The sequence below is a fragment of the Leptonychotes weddellii genome, chromosome 1 (genome assembly GCF_054177405.1).
Source record: "Leptonychotes weddellii isolate Sample4059 chromosome 1, ASM5417740v2, whole genome shotgun sequence".
Lineage (NCBI taxonomy): Eukaryota > Metazoa > Chordata > Mammalia > Carnivora > Phocidae > Leptonychotes > Leptonychotes weddellii.
This window is the reverse complement of record NC_138369.1, coordinates 191,524,915-191,546,432: the sequence shown is the minus strand read 5'-3', so window position 1 is coordinate 191,546,432 and position 21,518 is coordinate 191,524,915. Positions and strand designations below refer to the sequence as shown.

The following is a 21,518-nucleotide window of genomic DNA, read 5'->3' as shown; positions in this document are numbered from 1 at the left end:
TCCTTTGGCTAGAAAGAACAGCTTTTGTTGGTTTTTTTTTCCTTCATCAGCTGGCTTTTCTGGATTGCTGGTTTCTTCAGATCTAAAAATAAACACAGGGCAAAGTTTAAAAAGCTCAGGGGACACATTGCTGTGTTCTCGGCCTGCAGCGTCCTGGCCGGTGTGCCGCCCTCCACTTCTCTCAGTTACCTTCTTAAAGTGAGTTCTGTGTGTAGCGTCCAGGGTTCTAGCCGTAGTGGGGGGAGGAACAGAGAAGAGACACTCAGCTCCATCGCCCTGGAAGCAGAGTCCTTGAGGGTTCAGTTCCCAGTGTTGCTTGTAAAGAGGGGCTTTGCTGGATGCAGCAGAGGGAGGCCTGCGGGGAGCAGAGTGCCGTGGTCTTGGGCAGGACTCACGCCTGGTCTGGCCCGCAGATGCAGGAGACCCCCCAGCACCGCCCGCCCCGCGGTCACGAGGATCAGGAGGGACGGATGCAGCTGCACCTGTCCCTGGGGCAGGAACCGGCGTGGTGCTCGGGGCTCTGCACACACACATGTCCTCGAGCCCCCGGCAGCTGTGGGAACTTGACCCGCAAAGGGAAGCACATGTTTGTTATAAAACAGAGAGCAGAGCCTCTTGGGGTGGGTCACAGAGGCCACACCATACAGGAAACCTGCCAGGGTTCTGTGGGAAAGCGGCGGGAGCCCCCCAGGGCTGCGCCGGCTGTGGCCTGCAGGGGGACAGAGGGTGGTCTTGCCCCCTGTGGGAGCTGCTCCTGGGCTGCCCCCTGACCCCTGAGCGCCCACCCCCACCCCTGCAGTGTTCCCGCGGCCTCCGCAGGAGGAGGGAGACCCAGGGCGGACTCCACAGTCCCCGCCCCGCTGCTCCCCTGCCCCTCCCCTGCCGGCCGGGCTCACCCCTCCCAACCCCGCCCTGCCCCCTCTCTGTTGTAGTTTCTTGTCTACTTCGTGTACTTCCTGGTGCTGTTTGGTGTCTACCTCTTGGGGGCCATGCTGGTGGTCCTGCAGCACTTCCAGGCCAGCCGCCGCGCGCCCCCGCCCCCGGAGCTGAGGAGCCCTGCGGAGGAGAAGGCCATGCAGGTGCTGAGCGAGCAGGATGGCGGCCTCAGCAGCCTGCAGCCCGAGGCCCTGCCCCTGGCCTCCCAGGAGCAGAACCAGCAGCCCGAGGCCAAAGCCTGACCCTTGGACACCAGCGGCCGCCCGCCAGCATCCTCCACGTCCTGGGGCCTTGGCATCTCAGAACAGATGCCCCCTCCACGCCCCCACAGGTGGCCCGCCCCTTGGTGTCAGCGATCCAGGTTTCCGGCCTCGTCCACGTTACAGGGTTCAGATTGTGGAGCCAGTGGTGACCAGCGGGGACCCTCCATGGTACCTCCCTGTGACCTGTACCTCGGGGGCAGCCTGCCTCAGGAGGGGCCTTGGCTTGTCCTGCAGTGGCCCGAGGACGGTGCTCCTCCGCCCTGCTTGGCGCTCTGGCCCTGTCCCCCGCCCACACGTGGTGGGCAGTGGGGATTCACATGCCCACCAGGCCTCCCCACCATCACCCCCCACCCTGGGAAGCAGGCCCTGCTTGTCCCTGGGGACCAGTGACTGGGATAGGGACTCGGGCCCCCGCAGTGCGAGGCTGGGAGCCCTGATTTGTGCAGACTGTGGCTCAGTTGTCCAGGTACTTGCTTTAGACAATGCTCTTCCTTTTTTTAAAAAAATTGACCTACACGAGAAACCTTAAAGGGCTCCTGTTTCTGTGGGAGAAGCTGGACACTGCCCAGTGGTGGGCCCTTCTGTCAGGTGCATGCGGGGACGCTGGGGCCCCCGGAGCCCCACTTCTCCCCAGGCCCTGCACTGTCCTGCCTGTTCCCGAAGTGAGTTAACATTGACCTACCTCACCGGTGACTGTGGGCGGCCTGGGGCCACTCTCGTGCCAGCCCAGACGGACCTGCCCGAGTGCACCACCTCAGGGTCTGAGGGCCCGTTGTGTCCCTTCCGAGCTGCACCGTCTGCTCTCCCTGAAGGGGCTTAACCCAGAAGCCCCAAGCATGGAGGGGCTTCTGATCCTATACTAGCCTGGCCTGTGGGGGTGGGGGTGGGAGGAGGACCCCTCCCTGCCCCAGCCCCTGTCCCCGACAGGCAGGGACCCACTCCAGGCCCACAGGTCCTCGGGCTGAGTACAGCCCTTCCCACAACTCCTGGGGTCTGGAGCAGCGCCCGCGCTCCCTGGGACCGGAGGGAAGGGGGCTGCTTGGAGCCATCTTGGCAGGGAGCGGTCTGAAGGACACGCCGGGCCGGGGCCGGGCTGCTGGATGGAGGAGGCCGCCGTGGGGGGAGGCCGGGCATCCACACACACTCACCCCTGGCGCCCTGTGGACGCTGAGGAGGGGGCAACGCTGTTCCCCGTCTGAGCTCAGAGATCTAGCGGGACTTGGTGGGTGGAGGGGGTGAGTGTCACCTCTGGTCCCTGAGCACGATGCAGGGCCCTGCTGTGCGCCCCGGCCCTGGGACTCCCCTGCCCTGCCCTGCCCTGCGAACCCTCCCGTCAGTGGCCGCCCAGCTGCCTGGCCTCAGCCGGTTCCATGCGTTGCGCAGCTGTGGGGAGAAGGCGGGTGCAGGGCGCAGACCACCTGCGGGGCCTGGGAGCGAGAGCCTGTGGGCACTGCTGGCCACCCCAGGGAGACTCCGGAGAGGAGAACGGTCTGGGGCCGCGGCAGCGTCCGTCTGCACCCGCGTGTGGCCGCTCACGCCCACCTGTGCTCCCGCTGCACGAGCCCCCGGCTGGGATGAAGGCTCCCGGGCACCTGTCTCATGATCACGAGGGCTGCCTGCAAACCCAGTGTCCGTGTAAAGGGCCATTTTTATTTGGAGCCCGTTTGGAAACCACGTTACTCCTGCGGTTTCCAGCGCTCAGGCCGCAGAGCTGCGGCGGCTGGGGGCTTGCCTGTCACCCTTCCAGCATGGCCACCCATGGAGGAGGGACCTCTGCCGTCTCCCCCAGATGCTCGGGTGCGCCTCAGAATGTCCCCTTCCGTGCGCCCTCCACGTCATGTGGCCGCCTCTTGGGCTCGGCAAGGCAGGCCCCGTGGGAGCAGAGTCCTGGCTGGGGCAGGTGTGGCCATCCTATTTGCCTCTGGATTTTTTTTTTTAAGATTTTATTTATTTTACTAGAGAGCACGAGCGGGGTGGGGGCATGGGGGAGGGGCAGAGGGAGAAGCAGGCTCCTGCTGAGCAGGGAGCCCGACACGATGTGGGACTCGATCCCAGGACCCCGAGATCATGACTTGAGCCGAAGGTAGGGGCTTCACCGACGGAGCCCCTCAGGTGCCCCACCTCTCGATGTTTGAACTCCATGTCCTGCAAAGATGAACCAGGACCCTGGCCCTGGGCTCAGCAGGCGGGAGTTCTGGCCAGGGACCCGGGGATGGGGAGCAGCTATGAGCCCGGTTAGAAAAGGAGACTGGGCAGGGCCTGGGTCCCAGGACGGGATGCTGCTATCCCTGGGTTGTGGGCCCCTCAAAAGTCCTAGCGTAGGGGCGTCTGGCTGGCTCAGTTGTTAGAGCTCTTGATCTCAGGGTCAGGAGTGTGAGCCCCACCTTGGGGGTAGAGATTACTTAAGAAAAACTCCCCGAAGGCCCTGGCTGGGCCGAGCTCCACGCTGGGTGTGAGCTCATGGGTCCCTTGGGAAGCCGGTGTGGGCCAGAGAGCTGAAGGTGGGCCCCATGTGCAGGGCTGCGGAGGGAGCCACCAGCCCATGGTGGTATTGGGGCAAGGGCCAGAGCCTGGGGGGCCCTGTGGTCTGCGGTGGGAGGACGCACTGATGTGGGGAACTGCCCTGACCTGGGGGTGGCCGAGGAGAGGTGGCCCCGCCCTGCGCCCCTGGCCTGAGCTGCCCCAACAGCTCACAGCTGGGGAAGGAAGGCTGTTACTGCTTGTGCAGCTCCTGGGCCAGGTCCAGAGGAAGGGAGGCCCGCAGGAAGCCGAGGCAGCACCTGTGGGGGCCACGGAGGGCCGCAGGGGCACCCCCACCCCCCGGGAGAGTGAGTTCCCTTGCTGTGGCCGGGGTCTAGCCCCTGGTCTGACTGGGGCCAAGAGGGAAGGGGACAGGACCCCGTGTGAGGAGGGGAGGGGCGCGAGAGTGTCCTGGCACCAGGCTTTGTTTTAAACTTTTTAAAAAATACACTCTTTGGCTTCCTTTTATTTCTTGAGGGGTACATTAACTGTGAACCATACAGGAAAGTGTCCGGCCGGGTCCCCACCCTGGGGGGTGGGCAGAAGCTCCGGCACAGCGGCCTTTCCACTCCCCTGGCCTCCCCTCCGGCCCCATGTCCGCTTGTCCGTCTGAGCCGGCAGACCCCTACTTGGAGAAGGAGGTCATGAAGCTGTTCTCGATGCAGAGCACAATGAAGGCGTTGTGGCAGCTCGCGGCTTTCTGCGCCAGCAGCCGGCCGGCCAGCAGCGAGGACGCCTGGCCCGTGGCTGCCCCAGCCTCCGTCCGCCACGTCTCGCAGTAGCTGTCTGTCAGCCGGCGCCCACTGGGGTCTGAGCCGTGCCACACGCTCTTCTGGGGCCTGCGAGACGCAGAGGCCGTCAGCCCCAGACCAGGGCCTGCCGCTCAGGGAAAACGTGTTTTCCGAAGGCCCATCATGGCGGCTGGATGTGGGGCCAGGGGGAGGGCGGGGAGTCGGGGTCCTTGGTCCCTGGGGGCTCCACCTCCCCTGCCCATCTGCTTTGGGGGGCACAGCCTGGGGAGCCTACCAGGCGGGGTGCTGCAGGACATCTCTGCCGTCGAAAGAGAAGATGCGGGCCCCGGGCTTCAGCTGGCCCTCGGAGCCCGAGAATAAGGCCTCCCAGCTGGGGAACAGCACCTCGTCCTGGGGAGGGAAGTGCAGTGGGGCTTATTCCCTCCCCGGAGATGTCCTGCCAGAGGTGGGCCAGCTCGCAGGGCCCCCTTCCCAGTCCCAGATCCGGTGTCTGGCCCCGAGGAGCGCACAATGGTGGTCAGGAGGCGCGTAGGCCACTAAGCCCCCCATCGACGTTTCCGAACCCGAGCTCCGAGGTGCCTGCACGTGAGGGCCTGGCCCTGCGGCCTGAACCCCAAGACGCCCCCTGTGACGCACGGGACCCCTGGCAGGCGGCTGCAGGGGCTGGGGGCCAGGTGGGGGGCCCGCCCGCACCCCAGAGCAGCCACACCCACCCTGAGGTTAACGATGGGCACGCTTGTGCGGTCGGCCCGGCGCACGATGCTGTAGAGGTCCTGCAGCCGAGAGGACAGGAAGGCGCGGAAGGTGCCGGCCAGCCCCACGGTGCGGGCCTGCTGGAAGCACTGGAAGTCCGCCCCGCGGATGCCTCGCATGCCGCCCGGCTGGGGGCTGTTCAGTGCCACCAGGTGCAGCTGTGGGGGAGAGCCGCGGGGTCAGCCGCCAGCCCCCACGGGGCGCCAGGGCCCCCCCTGGGCTGAGTGTGCACCGTGCTGGGGGCCCCGGGGCCCAGAGAACTGTCCCCGGCAGCCCTGGGAGTCCTTGTGGGCTGAGGGGCCGGGGAGTCCACATGGGGGGGTCGCTCACCACAGGGTGGTAGTCCTGGTGGGTGTGGGTGTGGGTGGGCCTGCCAGTGGGGCGAGCCGGCTGGAAGTGCAGGTAGGAGCCGTGCTGTGGGGCTCCAGGGTAGGGCTGGGGGTCCAGCAGACGTGGGGGGCTGGCCAGGATGTCATCTGCCCGCCAGGGCCGCGCCGTGGAGTGGGTGAGCTCCCGCCGGGGGTATGGGTTGCCCACGGGGGGCTGCAAGGCGGCCACCTCGTTGTCCTGCAGACGGGGAGGCAGACTGTGGCAGGGGCCCTGCTCTCCTGCACGGATGGGCTGATTGCTGGCTGCCTGTCCGGCACCCCCGGGGTGTGCTCTGCGGCAGGAGAGGGCCGGCCTGGGGGTGGGGAGCTGGAGGGTGCATCCACAGGCCCTGGGGTGCCCCGGAGAGTTAGGGCGGGAGCCCCTCCAGCCCCCCCACCTCTGCACAGTCCCCCAAGCTTGCCGCTCCATAGGCCCTTGCGCCACCCCACCTCAGAGAGGCGACCGGCACCCCATCCAGTTCCCAACAGCAGTGAAGGCCTTCTGACGCACCGTGTGCTTTGCCTCTGCCTGGATCCCTGTGCCCTGTCTCTAGGAGCCCATGGTTAATAATCCATAATAAAGCATACCACCTGTCCCCCGCCCGGGAGATCCACGGGGCAGGGCCTTGCGTGTCCCTGCCTGAAACAGTGCCTGCCATATGGGAGGGCCTGAGACCGTGCTGAGAGAATGAATGAATGAATGAATGTATGGGACAGCGGACCCGCTGGGCTCCATGAGCCGACAGACCCGCGGAACCTGGGACGCACACCTCCTAATGCAGCCTCGGTCCTGGGCCTTTACACTCCCAAGAGCCACAGCGGTGGGAAACCCAAATATTTCGGGCCCTCCCATCCCCCCAGCCCCCCAGGGGCCCATCTCTGTGCCTGGCACTCTTGGAGGGTGGTGGGCGAGGCCCGAAGGGAGGCAGCCTCGTGGTGTGCGCACCCCGTCCCACCCCCCGCGCCCCAGGACCCCGGAGCTGTGGAGAGTAAGATGGCTCCTTACCGTCCCGCGTGGGAGTGGCGTCCGCGCCTCCAGCTGGAAGAAAACGCAGGGGTTACCCCGGCGACCCCTGATGCCCGGCACCGGTCCCTCCCCGGTGGAAGCCGGCGTGGCCGCGTCCATGACACACAACACCTTACGTGCATTTACTTTCCAAAGTGGGAGAAGCATCTGCCTTCGGCTCAGGTCATGGTCCCAGGGTCCTGGGATCGAGCCCCGAGTAGAGTCGGGCTCTCTGCTCAGTGGGGAGTCAGCTTCTCCCTCTGCCCCCCCACCCCTGCTCATGCTCTCTCTCTCTCTAATAAATAAAAACTAAAAAAAAGTGGAGGGTCACTTCTCTGTGAACCCTAAACAGCTCCAAAAATCAGTCCACTCATTTAAGAGTAAAGAAACGTAAGGAGAAGCTCCGTCCATCACTCACCCCCGAGGCGTCCGCCCCTCCGACAGACCGCGGCTTAGGCCCGCCCTGGGTGTCGGGGTGCGGGGCCCCCTCCCTCACACGTGTTTGCCTGAACCCTACCGCACGCAAGCGAGCTGGGGAAACTCTCTGGCTCCTTCCATGTGCAGGGAACTCACCAGGACCTTCCGGAGCCCGTTGCGGACCCGGACATACAGCTCCTCCCTCTCAGCCACGAAGATGAGCCAGCCCTCCGGCACCTCCGGCACTTTGTCCAGCATGGTCTGGTACGTGGCCCAGATCCTCACCTGCTAGAAGACCGACCTAGTGGGTCCCCATCACACACAGGGAGCATCTGGGCTCGTGGGGGTGGGGAGGCGGACGCCCTCTGATGAGGGACCGTCCTGCAGGCTTGAGTGGGTGCCTTTCTCCATCACACTGGCCCCTGAGAATGCTCTGTGGCGCCGTGGGGAGGCCACCCGCGGGGAGGGCTGGACGCCAAGTCCCCAGGCTCTCTGTGAGCACTGCTGGGGGTCCTTCCTACTGGCCGTCCTCCCTTGTCCTCCCCTGCCCACCTGAGTCCCCCAGCCGCCCCCAGGCTCCCCACTCCTGCTTTGGGAACCACATCTCAAGGCTGCTGTGCATTTGCCCCAGGGGCAAAGCCGGGCCCAGCGCTGGGCTTCTCTGAAAGCCCACCCACAGTCTTCAAGGGGAAGGGTGGCCGGCCAGGCCAGGGCAGAGAGCACCTGACCGGTCAGGCGAAGGGGGCACTCTTACCCCAGAGGAGGTGCCCATGGTTCCAGGGGGCCCAGGGGGCCCAGGTGGGCCTGGGGGGCCGGGAACACTGATGGCTACAGGAGAGAAACCAGAGATGGGGACGCATGTCCTGGCTGGACCAGCGGGAGCCCAGGCCCCCACCCCCCACCCGACTTACTTTGCCTGTAAGGGCCAGGAAAGGAAGGGGGCCCTGGGGGACCAGGGGGTCCAGGGGGCCCAGGAGGTCCCTGACGCCCCTCATGGCCGATGCCAGGGGGTCCCTGAGGTCCAGGTGGGCCAGGCTGGCCCCGAATGCTCTCTCCCTTGGGACCCTAGTGGGGGTCAACAAAACAGGGGGCAGGAAAGCCTGAGGGGCCAGGCTGCATCGGCCAAAGCCCTGCAGGGAGCAGCTCGGAGCGCCCTCGCCTCCCTCCCCGCCGCCTTCCTCCCCACACCATAGGGCCTGGGAAACCTGGCCTCCAACACCGTGCACCCTTCACTGGGACAGCGTCCCAGAACGTGGACAGCGGTGCAGCCCCCCCGAGAGCCCTCCTTCCCCCTCCGTCCCCAAGGCAGAAGCTGGGGTCTGGGCTCCCTGGAATCTTTTAGGGCAGACGGTCTCCCTGAGGAAAGAACAGCACCAGCAGGAGAGCGGGCGTGAAGGTGGGTGTGGGCTCCTCGTGTCTTGTGTTCCCCCCGGCCGGCTGGAGGCGCCCCCAGGCCACGTGCCCCCCACCCCGAGAGTGGGGGCGAGAACTGGAGGGGAGAGCTCGCAGGCACAGCCCGGGGGCTTGCGGGTGTCCACGGCCGGGCTGCACCTGCCCCCGCCCCAACCTGGGACCCTGGGGCCATGAGCTCTGGTGCAGGCCTGGGGAGCCCAGACTTACCGGAATCCCAGGGTAGCCTGGCGGGCCCGGGGGGCCGGGCACACTTGAGCCGAAGAATCCGCCACCCCCGGGCTCACCCCGTTCACCCTTCTGCCCGGTGTCCCCTCGGTCACCCTTCTCCCCCTGTGGATGGAAACACTGGTCTGAGGCAGCCTGGCTCCTGTCACTGGCGTGGGGGGGTGGGCTGACCCCCAGGAGCCCTGGGTGGGCAGGGTGAGGCAGCGGAAGCTTCTGGAGCCCAGGTCTGGCAGGCCCGGTGGGACAGGGCTCAGCTCCCCACTTTCCTATATTGCCCGAGCCCTGGAGAAACCGAGTCAGGGTGGGGCGGGTGTCGGGGACGTGGGTGTCACCCACCTTCATTTCAGTCCCCAGCTGGAGGAGGTCGAATGGGAACTGCCCTGCAGGAGAGAAGCAGCGGGGGGGCGAGGGGGGGCCCTCAGTGAGCCCCTTGGCAGCACCCTGACCCCACCTTCGTCTTCCTTCCTCGATTTCTAGAATTTCTTTGTTTCTGGGTAGATTCCTGGTGGCTCGGCCCAGGTTCCCAGAACCCCCGCCCGCCTCCAGGAGCCACAGGTCTGATCCCCTTCCTTCTCTAAATGGCACCTTTTTAGAATTTCTTTTTGTTTATGACAGGTCGTTGATTTTTGTAAACTGCCCTCCCGCCGTCAGTAAATTGACTCATTCTAATGGTTTATCTGTATGTCCTGTTGGGTGGTTGATGTTCAAACTCGTGCTGTCTGTAAAAATGGCAGTTTTATTACTTCTTTCCAAAAATACATGGCAGCATTTCCCTCCCGCACCTCCCGCCGGGCTGGGGCCCCTGTGGCGGCTGGGGCCAGGGGGTCAGGGGTCAGAGGGTCAGACGCCCCCGGCCCGAGGGCCCCCAGTGAGGGCGGCCCCCAGCAAGGCGGCCCGCGGGGCTCCTTCCGCTCTCAGTCCGGCAGGGGGCGCGCCAGGATCACCGGTCTCTCTTCAAAGCGGCATCTGTCCGGCTCATTCACTTCCCATTGGTACCATTTCTTCTCATCTCTTTTCTTCAAGGTAAGTTCGCTATTTGTTTTCGGACTTCTTGAGCTGGGCGCTTGGAAACGTGTGCCGAGTGAGGCTGTGACCTCCGGAGCAGTTAACACACCGGCGCTGGGTGAACCCCGGGGCCTGAGGCTGGGGGAGCCCCTGCCTGGTGGGAGCCCCGCGCTGGGGTCCTGCTGCCCCGGGGCCGCGGCGGCCGCGGACGGAGGGCGGGGAGCCCCTCACCACCTTCCGCCCAAGTGTTTCCTGCTCCTGCGTGGCTTCTCCGTACGTGGGGCTGCTCTGTGTTCGCTTTCCAGGCACGGCTCCGATGCTGACGTCCTGCTCGCCTTCTGCCTCACGTGGGCCCGCGTGGGGCAGACCGGGCGCCAGAGGTCCAGGCGGTCACCCAGCAGTCACCTGCCGTCAGCTCCCCCATCTCCCGGCTGAGCTGTTCCTTTGTGCGCTGGTCCCATCGCTGGCTGAGAGCCGGCCACACCCCCACGATGACTGCTCTTTTCCTTCAGTCCTGCCCACTACTGCTCTTTACCTCGTGAAGCCGTGGTGTAGGTGCATGGAAATCTGGAATTGCTGCATTTTCCTGGTGGGCTTACCCCTTTATCGTTATAAACAGTTTTTTAGAATTTCTGGCAATGTTTCCTGCCTTAATATAGAATTGTGTGACCTCTCTCACACGCACACACACACACAGACAGTGCATTTGTACACACATGCACACAGGCGCGCTCACACATACAGGCACACGCAGGTGCACACTCACACACAGGTGCACTCAGATGCACGCAGAGGCACGCGGCCTAGTTTGCCTTCCCCAGCTCCCTTCCCAGTAGAGTGCCTTCCCCCCTCCTTCCGCGTTCAGTGTGCGTATCCTCACGTTTGCAGAGTGTCTCTTGTAAGCAGCATGTGGTTGTCTTCATCTAACTGACAGTGTTCATCTTGTGACTGGAGTGTGCAGCGTACTCACGTTTGATGCACTGACTGACAAATCTCAGGTCAAACCAACTCTTCTCCTGCCCACTTTAAACGTGTGCCATCTGCTCTGTGTTCCATCTCTCTCCGTTCTGCCTTTTCCGGGGTGCAGGGGTCCCCGTGGCCTTCTTCCTGCGTGTTAGCTTCAGTTGCGCGTTCCTGTTCTGTTCTTGGCTCATCCCTGCGCTGCACGGTGCATCCTGACGTGAAGCCGGACGCAAATGAGGGCTACCCGCTTCGGAGCGGCCCCAGGATGCATACCAGCAGCATCACCTTCTCCCGAAGGGCCCCCTCCGTCCCATCAGGGCTGGTCCTCGGACGTCCCAAAGCACATCTCCATGGACGCAGACTCGCAGGTTAGCAGCCCCGGTCTTTCCCCATCCTGAAGCCTCTTTTCTGGTGTCTCTCTTCCCGGTAGAGGAGTCCGGTCTTGATCAGTTGTGCGAAGGGCCCCTTGAGCCTCTCCGCAGTCTTGGAAAACCCTTGGCCGTGACTCCTTCAGATGCTCTCCTGCCGGTGTCCCCCGCCCCAGCCCTGGCCCGCCTGCTCCGTGCGGACCTCCCCTCGCTCTCTTCCCCGTCTCATCTACCTAGACTCACGCAGACTCTTCGGGTCCAGCTCTCCGTTCCAGAACGGAACTGATTCTTTCCATGGCTCCCAGCTCCCTGCGGACGCCCTCACCTCCCCCTTACTGGAGCACTTTGTCACTTGTCTCCGCCTTAGCTGGGTCTCCTGTGGGCCTGGCTTGCCCGCCATGTGCTCTCTGTCTTGTGTCCTGGTCTGTTCTGGCCGTTTTGTTCACCTGGTCAGCCTCATTAAGTCCTAGGCGCTCCAAGAGCTCGAGCAGCCCTTAGAGGAGACCCGGGGTTTCATCTCTGACCCGCCCTCGCTCTGGGCTGTAGCGCCCTCCATGGAGGTCCTGGTTGGCCACCCTTTAGTTGGCACTGCCTGGGGCTGGGGGCCCCAGCTCTCCGGGCTTCTGACCTGCTAGCTCCCCGACATTCAGACTGTTGTTTTCTTGTATTTCATTCAGCAGTGGAAGAATTCGGCGGGGGATTCTCACCATCCAAGGGCACTTCTGAAGGCTAGGAGTTCACCACCGCCCCCCCCACCACCCCAGGGCAAGCTGGCTGATGAGGGCTCCTGCACAGCCTGTGGGAAGGGAGGGGTCGTCCCGAGACCCCCGGCACACTGGGCCCAGCCCTACCCCTCAGCCCTGCTGCCCGGGGCACCTGTCCTTGAAGCCCTGGGCCTGAGGCTTGCGGGGCCACCCAGGTGTCTCAAGCCCATACCCAGCGCCACAGGTCCTGTCCGGGCCCCACGAGCCTGGGAGGGGCTTCCTTCCTTCAGGAGGGCAGCCAGGTCACCACAGACACAACAGTGTTGAGGACCCCCCCAGCCCAGGGCCGCCCAGAGCGCCCTCACCTGGTGGTCCTGGAGGGCCCACATCTCCTTTGTCACCCTTGGGTCCAGAAGGCCCCTGGAGCCCTGGAGGGACAGAGACGCCAGCGCCCGTCATGGCGTGTGAACAAAGCCCTCCCGCCCGGCCCACCCAGACCCTGCTGACCGCCGCGTGCGCTGCACCCGGACGGGGGAGGGGCATCACACAGATTCGGGGACCCTCAGGGCGCCGAGCAAAAGTGCTCGGGAGGCTGCCCCAGGGACCGCGTCACTCCCACAGGTGCACGAGCTGCGAGAGCGGGGGGCGGGGCTGGGGAGCCAGATCTAAATTGTGGGCGGCCCGTGCGGGCCGCACAGTGTCTGCTGCTGAGTACCAGCTGCCTGGAAGGCCGCACTGGGAGGACCCACGAGGCCCGGCAAGGGGGCTGTGATCGATCTGGATCAGTGCGCACAGGGCACCAAGAGTTCCTGATGCCCGGGAGCAGAGGGTTCAGGGGAGCTCCAGCATCCCTCCCCGAGGCCCCGGGTGTCCTCACCTGGTAATCCTGGGGGTCCAGGGCGGCCAGACTCCATAAAGGCCTGCAAAGAAGCTGGCCAGTGAGGGAGACGCTCTGCGAGTGGAGCCAGGACCCATGCAGGCCTCCCGGAGCCCAGAGGCCCAGCCCCTCTGTGAGGCCACACGGATACCCCCCCAGGGGTGCAGAGAGGGGAAGGGAGAGGAAACAGGGCTTTGGGGTCAGGAGCCCTGCTCATGATGGGATCTGCCCCTTCTGGGTCACTTCATGTGGCTGAACCTCGTAAGACAGGGGTGTGTGTCCCTCCAGGACCCCGGGGCTAAAGCCTCAGACTCCCAGATCCAGCCCTCGCTGCCCCAGGGAGGAGCCTGCTTTGTAACAGAATACCTGCCAGGTGGGCCTACCAGGTAGGTGGGCGTGGGTCCCAACCAGCCAACCCCCTGCCAGAAATTGCCTCCCTGGGGGTCAGCCTCTTCCTGGGGGTCAGCCGCCCCTAGAGGTCAGCCCCTCCCTGGGGGTCAGCCCCTCCTTGGGGGTCGAGCCCCCCCACCCCCGGGCGTGGGTGCTGGGTAGGGCCTGTGAGGAGGAGGGTGGGGAGGGAATTTGGCAAGTGGGAGGACTTACGTTGCTGTCATAGATGGGAGTCCCAGGAGGGCCTGGGGGCCCTGGAGGCCCTGGGGGACCGGGTGGACCCTGCATGGGGAGGACAGCAAGCTCTGTCAGTCACGTTCAAGTCAGGCCATGGACGTGACCAGGGCAGCAGATATGGGCAGGAGTATTTCTAAAAGTCTCAGTAGAATCAGAAAACTGAACTCATGGAAAGCATAGAATCCAGTAGCATCCCGTTTACTCTGTGGTCGTGGGGTCCCTGAGCACAGAGCTGCCCCTTTCAGGATGTCCCTTGGGAGACGTGGACAGGGTGACAGGACTGGACGTGGCCCTGGATGCTGGGGCGAAGCCTGTGTGTCTCCAGGTTAAAGGGACAGCCCCAGGAGGCTGACGCCAGCCCGCTGGGCTTGTGCGTGGACTTTCCTTTACTAATTCACAGAAAAAGAGCGGAGCGCCGACCCGTGCAGAGTGAGAAGGGCTTCTTCTGGAAGTGACCTGCGTCCTGGACCACGTGCGTCAGGAGGGAGACCAGGGAAAGGTGGTGCACCCTCCCCGCCTGCCCTGCGGTCGCCCTCGCGCCGTCCCCCACTGAGGCCAGGGAATGGGACGCAGCGCGGAGCCGGCCGCTCAGGCCCCAAAAGGAGCCGCCGGAGGCGGAGCCCTGTCCCGGGAGACGCTGTGAGCCACGTGGGCGCCAGCAGGATGTCATGTCCACCAGGGCAAAAAGAATCCAAGAGCCCATCCTCCTTCTCCATGACCCTGACCTAGCGATCTCTCGCTACTTCAGAACTCCGTGGGACGTGGCCTCTACTTCTTGGTTCTTCATGAGGCGGCAGCCACGTTTAGGCCGTGGGAGGAAGGAGGCCATGGTGATGGCAAAACCAGAAAGGTGGGGATTGCCTGAGCCTCTGGCCTCAGGCCCCCCATACCCCGCCCGTGCCCCCACTCGCGGCTCCGGGAGGGGCATCCGCCCGGCGGCCGGGCCTCCAGAAGCAAAGTCACCAAGTGACTGGTGGTTGGCATGGTGCCCGGCCACGGGGTTGCCAGCAGGTCCTGTGTCTGCACGGCACCCTCTCGGAGACACGATGAAAAATGCCCGAGCTAGCAAAGTAAACCCCTGCCCGCAAGCCGGTGGAGGTGCTGAGGCTCACGCCATGGTGCTGAGGGAAGGGACGCCACCATGGGCAGGGAGGGCACGTCTGGAAGCGGCCATGCCCTTCCGAGAGGGCCACGCGGGGTCGCGGTCCCGGCGGCGGCTTGGGCTGGTGTGTGCACGGGTGTGGGGTCCTCGTGTCAGCGTGGTCACAATGCAGGGACCCCCCTGCGCCCCTGGGTGTCCCAGCCTTGCCATCCGCCCCTTGGGGGATACTCACTCTCATGCCAAAGCCAATGCTGCTGTGTCCCGGCTCCCCTTTCTCTCCCTTCAATCCGTTCATCCCGGGGCGACCCTGGGGCAGAGCACAGGGGCAGGGTCCGCCGCCGTGGCTCACACCTGGCCTCGCCCGCTCTCGGTCCCCAGCCAGGGTCTCCCGGGTACCAGCCCCTGCAGCCCAGCCGCCCATGAGCTGGGCGTTCCTGGGCTTCGTCCTGGAGACAGCTGTCCTCACACAGGGACGGTCCCCGGCGGCGGGGCAACCGGAGGGACGGGGGCCACTCCCCTCCCCCATGCTGCCCCGCGTGGCACGAGATCCCGGGTCCTTACCGGCCGCCCAGGGAAGCCAATCTCTCCCTTGTGCCCCGGCCGTCCGTAGGGGCCCTGCGGAAAGGAGAAGGGACCTTTCAGGTGAGCAGAGACCGGCCCCCGCGGGGCCTCCCGCCCGCGACCTGCCCCCACGTTTGAGAGGTGCAGCGGGGATGTACTCGGGCCACCCGCACCACTCAGCGGCCTCGCGTGTTCTTTGAGACTGCACACGCGTGTTCGCTGTGCGGGGAGGTGTGGGCCTACTCACCGGGGGTCCTCGGAAGCCAGGCTCTCCCTGAACAGAAAACCAGACGCACGGTCAGATGGCTGCAGGCCGCCCCCAGGCAGCGCCCTCGGGGCTCTGACACCAGGGAGGGGAGGACACGGCGCAGGGAGCACACTCTGGATTGGGGTCTTTGTCCCAGGGGTGCATGGATGAGGCCCACCATGGGGACCCCCCCCCGACCTCAGGGCTGGCAGAGTTCTCTGGGCCTGGAGATCCAAAGTCCCACGGCCCACCCCCAAACAACCCCGGGAGCTTTTGGGGCCCCGGCAGGAAAGCCCCCCACGGCCACTGAATCTGGATCCAGGTCTTCCCCAGACCCTCCCAGAGCCTGTGTGGGGGTGGGGACCTGGGGCACAGTCCCCTCAACCCACTCCTGAGCCTCCTGAGGGAGGAGAGCTGGGACCCCACCCCAGTGGCAGCCCTCAGAGCCTGAGGGGCAGCCTTGTCCTCCGGGCGGGGCAGCTCCTGCAAGCAAGGCCTGGGCTGGACACCCCCCCCGCCGAGAGCCCCCAGCCCGTCTGCAGGGGAGAACCAGGGCCGGCCGGTGGTGGCTGGGCTGGGCAGGCAGGGCTCTGCAGGACCTCGAAGTTCTTTCCAGTGTGGCTGTGACCGAGGGACAGACAGGAAAAGGCCAGGGGCCCAGGCTACAGAAGTTTCTGGAACCTGCTTAGGAGCAGCTCTCACAGTTGGGCAGGAACTGGCCCCTCTTGGGACCCTCCACAGCCCCTGGAAATGCCCCTCCCCGGCCTGGACGAAGGCAAGCCATCCCAGGCACCTGACTCACCTTGGCCCCTTTCTGGGCGGGGGCCAGCAAGCTGCCATCGGGGCTGAAGACTGGGCCCGGCTCACCCTTCTCGCCCTGGTACAGCGTGGGGGGCAGGCGTGAGGCCAGCTCTGGGGTGTGGGGGGCCAAGGGCCCCCCACACCCCAGAGCGTGGTGAGCGGGAGCCTCCCCTCGCCGGGCTCTGAGGTGGGGGCGTCTCCACGGGGCCTCCATGGGCCACGGGGAGGTCAGAATCGGTCACATCTCCTGGCCACGTGTCCACACCCCCAGGGTCACGGATGGGGTGGTCCCTGGGCAGATGATGCCCGAGCCGCTCACCTTGGGTCCCGGGAGGCCCCTCTGGCCTTTGGAGCCCAGATCTCCCTTTGGCCCAGCTGGTCCCTGTGGGGAGACAGGCAGGAATGAGGGTCACACGAGGGACCCTGGCCCACCACAGCTGCCTCCTGGTCCTAACCCGTGTCAGGTGGCAGAGGGCTCACGACCCTTTGCCCCAAGACCCCCACCCCAAGCCTCCGCCCTGGTCCCAGGGGGGCTTCTGCTCAGGAGCCGGGAGGTTCCTTGGCTTTGCGGGCCCCCTCCGGCGCTGGGCTTGCCAGGGGCTCCTGGCTGGTGCAGGGCGGGCTAAGCGGCCACTTACAGGAAAGCCCGCGAACCCCGGCCGGCCCTGCGGGAGAGAGGGGCGGGTCAGTGCAGGGTGGGCGTGTGGATGCGGGCTGCGGTTCTCACCGGGGACGACTTGCACGTACCTCGGGTCCCGGCACGCCTCCCAGCACTCTCTGTGGGCACACCGGAGAGACAAGGGACCGCGGAAGGAAGGAAGAGACAGCACGTTTACAACGAAAATCCAGCTTCTCTTACAGGATCAACAAATCCGCACAGAAACTAACTGTGCAAGAAAAACTGCCTCGGTAGTCCTCCAGGCTTTGGCCTCAAGGTCCCTCAGATGAGGAGGGAAGCCAGCTGCCGGGAGCCTGCCCTGCACTGGAGAATCTTCCAGAGACCCTGGGGCCCAGGGCCAGTCCCCCACCTCCCTGCTGGGCCTGGGGGCCGGAGCAGAGCCACCAGCATCGGCAGGGGCAGGGGGACCCCGGCAGGGCGGCTCTGCAAGGCCTGGCGGGAGGGGACTCGTTCCATCTCGATTTTCTGCTACAGAACTCCCGTTTCTCTCTGGACACCCAACCCGTATTTTTCTTCTCTTTTAAATAATGTAAAAGTCTCACCAGAATGAGACACAGTCACTGGTTCTGAATAGAACTTTGGGGGTCACCCTGGGTGGAGAGAGCCAGCGGCCCCGATGGCCTCCCAGCCCCCCGCGGGGTCAGGGCCGGGCCTGCACCCACTGTAGCCAGTGCTGGGGGGGGACGGTGGGCAGAGCGCCTGCCCGGCCATGCAGTGTCCTTACATCCTGCTCCGACATGTAGACGACAGGCCCCGGGGGTCCGGGGGGTCCGGGGAGGCCAGGCTGCCCCACTCCGTCCCTCCCTGGGTCGCCCTGGAAGAGAAAGCCAGTGTCTGGCACTCAGATTGCTTGTGGGGGCCTCTGGATTGTCAGGGCAGCTCTGGGAGGGACCCCCAACCCACCCAGGCCTTGGAGGGGTTCCTGGAGCCTACAGAGTGTGAGGAGGCGCCCGGGGCTGAGGACGGCAGGCCTGAGAGCCCCCCATCCCAGCAGGGCAGGTTCCAAGCCAGCACCCCAGACTTGGGGGTCTTTGCCCCAAGCCTCCGAGGCTACGCAGGTGGCAGGGGCAAGGGCACCCCCGAGGCCTGGCCATGCACCTGTCCTGCTTGGGGACCCTGAGCCCCAACTTACTTTCTCTCCCTGGGTCCCTTTTTCTCCTTTGGGTCCCTGAAGAGATGGAAAGGAAATGGGTCACCTTAAACAGAACCTGACCCCCTTCCCCAGAGACCCCAGGCCACCAGCATGGGCTCCAAGTGAAGATGGAGAGAGCGCTTCCTTCCTGGGGGGGGGGGGGGCAGGCAGGCTGCATCCCCAGCCCATGGCCTGTGGAGCCGGGGTCTGAGCCCCTTGGGGTACAGAGAACTGGTCAGGAACCCTGGAGACCACACTGAGGCTCCGGCTTTATCAGAGCAGCTCCTACAGGGTGGTCCCCCCGACTGCAATCCTGGGAGCCACTCACCTGGGCTCCGGCCGAGCCCTCTCTGCCAGGGAGGCCGGGGAACCCGGGAGGTCCGTCGGCCCCGACTTCTCCCTGTACCCAACACAGGGAGAGACGAGTGTCAGCCCACCGCCCAGCAAACCCTGGTGTCCAGGGGGCTGAGCAGGCTGGGGCTTCTGTGGGTCACCAGCTCACACCCCTGAGGGTGATTCAGCCCAGTCGGCCTCCAGCCTCCTTCCTAGGAGCCCCGAGGGGCAGAGAAGGGGAGGGGGCCATGGTTGGACAGATTCCTGTGGTTCCCAAGATTCACACCTTGGAGCCGGGAGGAAGGGTCTGGGGTGAGGGGGTGTCCTGGGGGTGTTGGCGGGTAGGCGTCCTGGGGTATCCTGGGGGGTCAGTGTCCTGGATGGGGGTGTCCTGGGGGTTGCCCTGGGGGTGGGTGCCCTTGGGACAATCTTGGACTCTAAGGAATGAAGGCTGAGGCCAGACAGCACAAGCAAGAACCAAAGGGAGAATGACCCTGGGTCTGGCCTTGGAGGTCACTCCATGCAAACCTCATCCCTAGTCTGTGGCTCCAGGGGTACGGGGCGATGGGGCCAATGGGGTCCCTCTCTGCTCACGAATGGGGCTGGGAAAGATCCCTGATTTCCTGAACCCGAGAAAAGGCTCTTTCTTACCTTGGCGCCCGGTGGTCCGGTTATTCCAGGATCCCCCTAGAGTGGGAGAAGGGGCCCCATGAGTGCGGAGTATGGGCAGCCCACCCCCACGGCGGCGTCCACCCTCCTCCTCCTCCAGGAGGAAGGAAGGGAGGGCTAACGATGTGGGTGGCCTCTCAGGGCCCCCTCCCTGCTCAGCCCAGAGCGGAGGGTCCCGGGGGCCGCGGGGGCTATGCAGGCACAGTGGGGCCTAGACTGTTCTGGAAGCTGCGCCTTCCGTTTGCCCAAGGAGCCCCTCCACCAGATGACTCCATTCTTAAGAAAGCGAGCCAGTGTGCCTTTCTAAAACCCAACCTTCTGAGACATCCCAAAGTTTTACAAATCAAGCAAAACCTTCTAAGACAACATTCATCAAAGGAACTTTCTAAAACATCCTCCGGTGGAGCCTGCACGCCCTCGAACCCATGTGTGTGGGGGACATGGCGTGCCCGAGGGGGGCCCTCCTGGGGGCCCCTCCCCCCCGGCCACCCATGGGGAGGGATGGGGGCTGGTGTCCTCCAGGGGGAGGGTTGGGGAGCAGAGAGCAAAGCAGGGAGGTGGGAGGAGTCCCCTGGGCGCCCCCCCCCACTGCCCCAGAGCCTGGGAGGTGGGGTGGGGGCAGGTTCCTCTGTCTTCCCAGGTGGGCAAGCACCCTTCAGATGCACAAAGGCAGGGACCACGCAGCTTTAGAAGGATGCCCCCCCAACACGGAAGCTGGGGATGGGACGAATGCCCCCCAACATAGAAACTGGGGATGGGACGAATGCCCCCCACCCCCAACACGGAAGCTGGGGTTGGGACGAACGCCCCCCCAAAGACGGAAGCAGGGGATGGGACGAATGCCCCCCTGAAGATGGAAACTGGGGATGGGACGAACGCCCCCCCGAAGACGGAAACTGGGGATGGAATGAATGCCCCCCACCCCCAACACGGAAGTTGGGGATGGGACGAACGCCCCCCCCGAAGACGGAAACTGGGGATGGGGCGAATGCCCCCCACCCCCAACACGGAAGCTCAGGATGGGTGGTGTGTGATCGTTGATTCCTGTTAGGATTTTCTGTAGTTCACACATCGCCTGCGGTGGACTCAGGCTACTTTTCTAGTGGGGAGGGAGGGGGGCGCTCACTGACCTTGACCCCGGGCGGGCCGGGCGGTCCCTGCGGGGCAGAGAAGGAACAGAGCTTGAGCGCATGCAGGGAGGGTCTTCCTCCCACAGGCGTCAGCAGCCCCGGGCGATCGCGGGAGCGGTGGTGCGTCCCGGCACCTGCTGGGCCCCTCAGGCAGCACACGGGCATTCTGCCGGGGCAGGCGTGCCCGGTGCCCTCCGCGGGGGTCGGCAGCCACTTCATGTGACGGAAGGGTGAGTGCATTCGAGCAGACGGCCGGCCGCTCGGTCCTGCTCTGGGCACTGCCTCTGCAACTCTCCTGGGCCCCCGAGGGTCCCCGTCTCCTCCACAGCCATAAAACAGCCCTGCCGACCCCTCCTGGGCACTTGAGCCTAGGACCCTACAGAGGGACGGGACCCGTGCCCCCGGCACCTCGCTGCTGCCTCCCATCGGGTCCCTCTGCCCTCAGGCCACACAAGAGTGACCTGTCCCTCTGGGCTCACACCCCACTGGATGCCCAGGCAGCTGACTGCAACCACCAAAGACTAGGATTTTTAATACGTAAAAGGAAAGACACTGAATTAAACAGCAAATAGCTTATCAGGGGCTTCGTTTCCGCCCAAGAGAAGATTCTCATTAACGTTGCTGGCGGCTCACCCTCGCCGGGTGGAGCATCTGCGCCCACGGTGGACGCTGGCTGAAGGGCATCCCGGCCGTCCAGTGGCCACGACAGAGGCACTGCCCACCCCCAGGACGCACCCCCCACCTGTCCTAAGTCCTGGGCACTCCAGGGTGTCTCTGGTCTTCCAACCCAACCCCGACCGGCACAGATGTTAACAGCAGAACAAGGTGGGATTTCTCAGGAACGTGCCCATTTTCACTGAAAAAATTCTACTCAGGTCAGAAGTTTATTATGTCCCCCAATTGGAGCCCTACAGAGACTGGAGGACTGCTACTTTCCAGAAAGACCCATCTTTTAGGGCTCACTGCCCCCTGTCCACTCCCTGCACCACCAGCTGCACTTCCTGCATGCAGAGTCCACTCCCATCCTGAAGGCCCCGAGGGTGGACAGTGCCCAGGAGTCAGCGGCCTTGTTGGTCCCCACTGGGGGGCTGGTCCCAGGGACGCCCCCTCCCCGAGAGCAGAGCGAGCCCCGCGAGGGCAGTACCTGCGACCCACTGGCTCCTTGAGCCGTCGACCAGAAGGGTCTCCCGGAGCCTTCCATGTCATCCTGCGGAGAGCACAGGAGGGGCACCTGGGCCGGTGTCACGGGAAGAGACCGCTCCTTGAGCCGGCCACTGGTGCAGACTCGGCCCTGGCTGAACGGGGCGGGCTCCGGGGGCCGAGGTCACCCGCAAGCAGGCGTCCTTGGCCCGAGGATAAGAAGCAGGGACCCTACTGGGCCCGGGCAGCCCTCCTGAGTGTAGGTAATTTACTTGTGGGCTGAGCACCTGCTGGGAGCCTGGCTGTCTGACGGTGTTTGGTTTCTGCTTTTGTCCCGGGGAGCAGCCTTCCCCCAGCACGCACTGGACACGGGCCCTGAGCAATGACCGCTTGAGAAAACGGATGGCTGCTCCTGCCCACCACCCACGGGTCCACCACGTGGTACCATCTGGGCACTGACACGGACAGGAGTTAGGCAGGGCCATAAACACCCTGTGTTCGGTGAGCTCATGGCTCAGACGGGGGCT

The 21,518-nt window shown here is 64.9% G+C and overlaps 2 protein-coding genes across 8 annotated transcripts in view; one reads left to right on the top strand and one right to left on the bottom strand.

Annotated features, from left to right (window-relative positions):
• SLC19A1 (solute carrier family 19 member 1) overlaps positions 1-1,722 on the top strand; it is a 22,547-nt gene extending 20,825 nt beyond the window's left edge. For 2 of the 7 annotated variants that reach the window (XM_081800916.1, XM_081800901.1), the window contains exon 6: positions 414-915. In XM_081800916.1, coding sequence (XP_081657042.1) covers positions 414-770 — 357 coding nt within the window. In that variant the 3' untranslated portion in view covers positions 771-915. The other 5 variants (XR_004076932.2, XR_004076933.2, XR_004076934.2 and 2 more) reach the window with 5 other exon arrangements.
• Positions 1,723-4,142: 2,420 nt separating this feature from the next.
• COL18A1 (collagen type XVIII alpha 1 chain) overlaps positions 4,143-21,518 on the bottom strand; it is an 80,180-nt gene continuing 62,804 nt past the window's right edge. Inside the window, exons 7-32 of the mRNA XM_081820728.1 lie at positions 20,996-21,175; positions 19,852-19,878; positions 18,704-18,739; positions 18,048-18,119; positions 17,720-17,755; positions 17,312-17,401; positions 16,656-16,685; positions 16,547-16,573; positions 16,228-16,290; positions 15,910-15,984; positions 15,108-15,134; positions 14,861-14,914; positions 14,532-14,606; positions 13,174-13,242; positions 12,571-12,613; positions 12,059-12,121; positions 8,990-9,033; positions 8,636-8,758; positions 7,927-8,080; positions 7,770-7,843; positions 7,172-7,300; positions 6,599-6,631; positions 5,555-5,791; positions 5,185-5,382; positions 4,746-4,861; positions 4,143-4,558 (exon numbers count right to left, since the gene is read on the bottom strand). Of these exons, the coding sequence (XP_081676854.1) occupies positions 4,345-4,558; positions 4,746-4,861; positions 5,185-5,382; positions 5,555-5,791; positions 6,599-6,631; positions 7,172-7,300; positions 7,770-7,843; positions 7,927-8,080; positions 8,636-8,758; positions 8,990-9,033; positions 12,059-12,121; positions 12,571-12,613; positions 13,174-13,242; positions 14,532-14,606; positions 14,861-14,914; positions 15,108-15,134; positions 15,910-15,984; positions 16,228-16,290; positions 16,547-16,573; positions 16,656-16,685; positions 17,312-17,401; positions 17,720-17,755; positions 18,048-18,119; positions 18,704-18,739; positions 19,852-19,878; positions 20,996-21,175 (2,289 nt within the window). The 3' untranslated portion in view covers positions 4,143-4,344. The remainder of the gene's footprint in view (positions 4,559-4,745; positions 4,862-5,184; positions 5,383-5,554; positions 5,792-6,598; positions 6,632-7,171; positions 7,301-7,769; positions 7,844-7,926; positions 8,081-8,635; positions 8,759-8,989; positions 9,034-12,058; positions 12,122-12,570; positions 12,614-13,173; positions 13,243-14,531; positions 14,607-14,860; positions 14,915-15,107; positions 15,135-15,909; positions 15,985-16,227; positions 16,291-16,546; positions 16,574-16,655; positions 16,686-17,311; positions 17,402-17,719; positions 17,756-18,047; positions 18,120-18,703; positions 18,740-19,851; positions 19,879-20,995; positions 21,176-21,518) is intronic.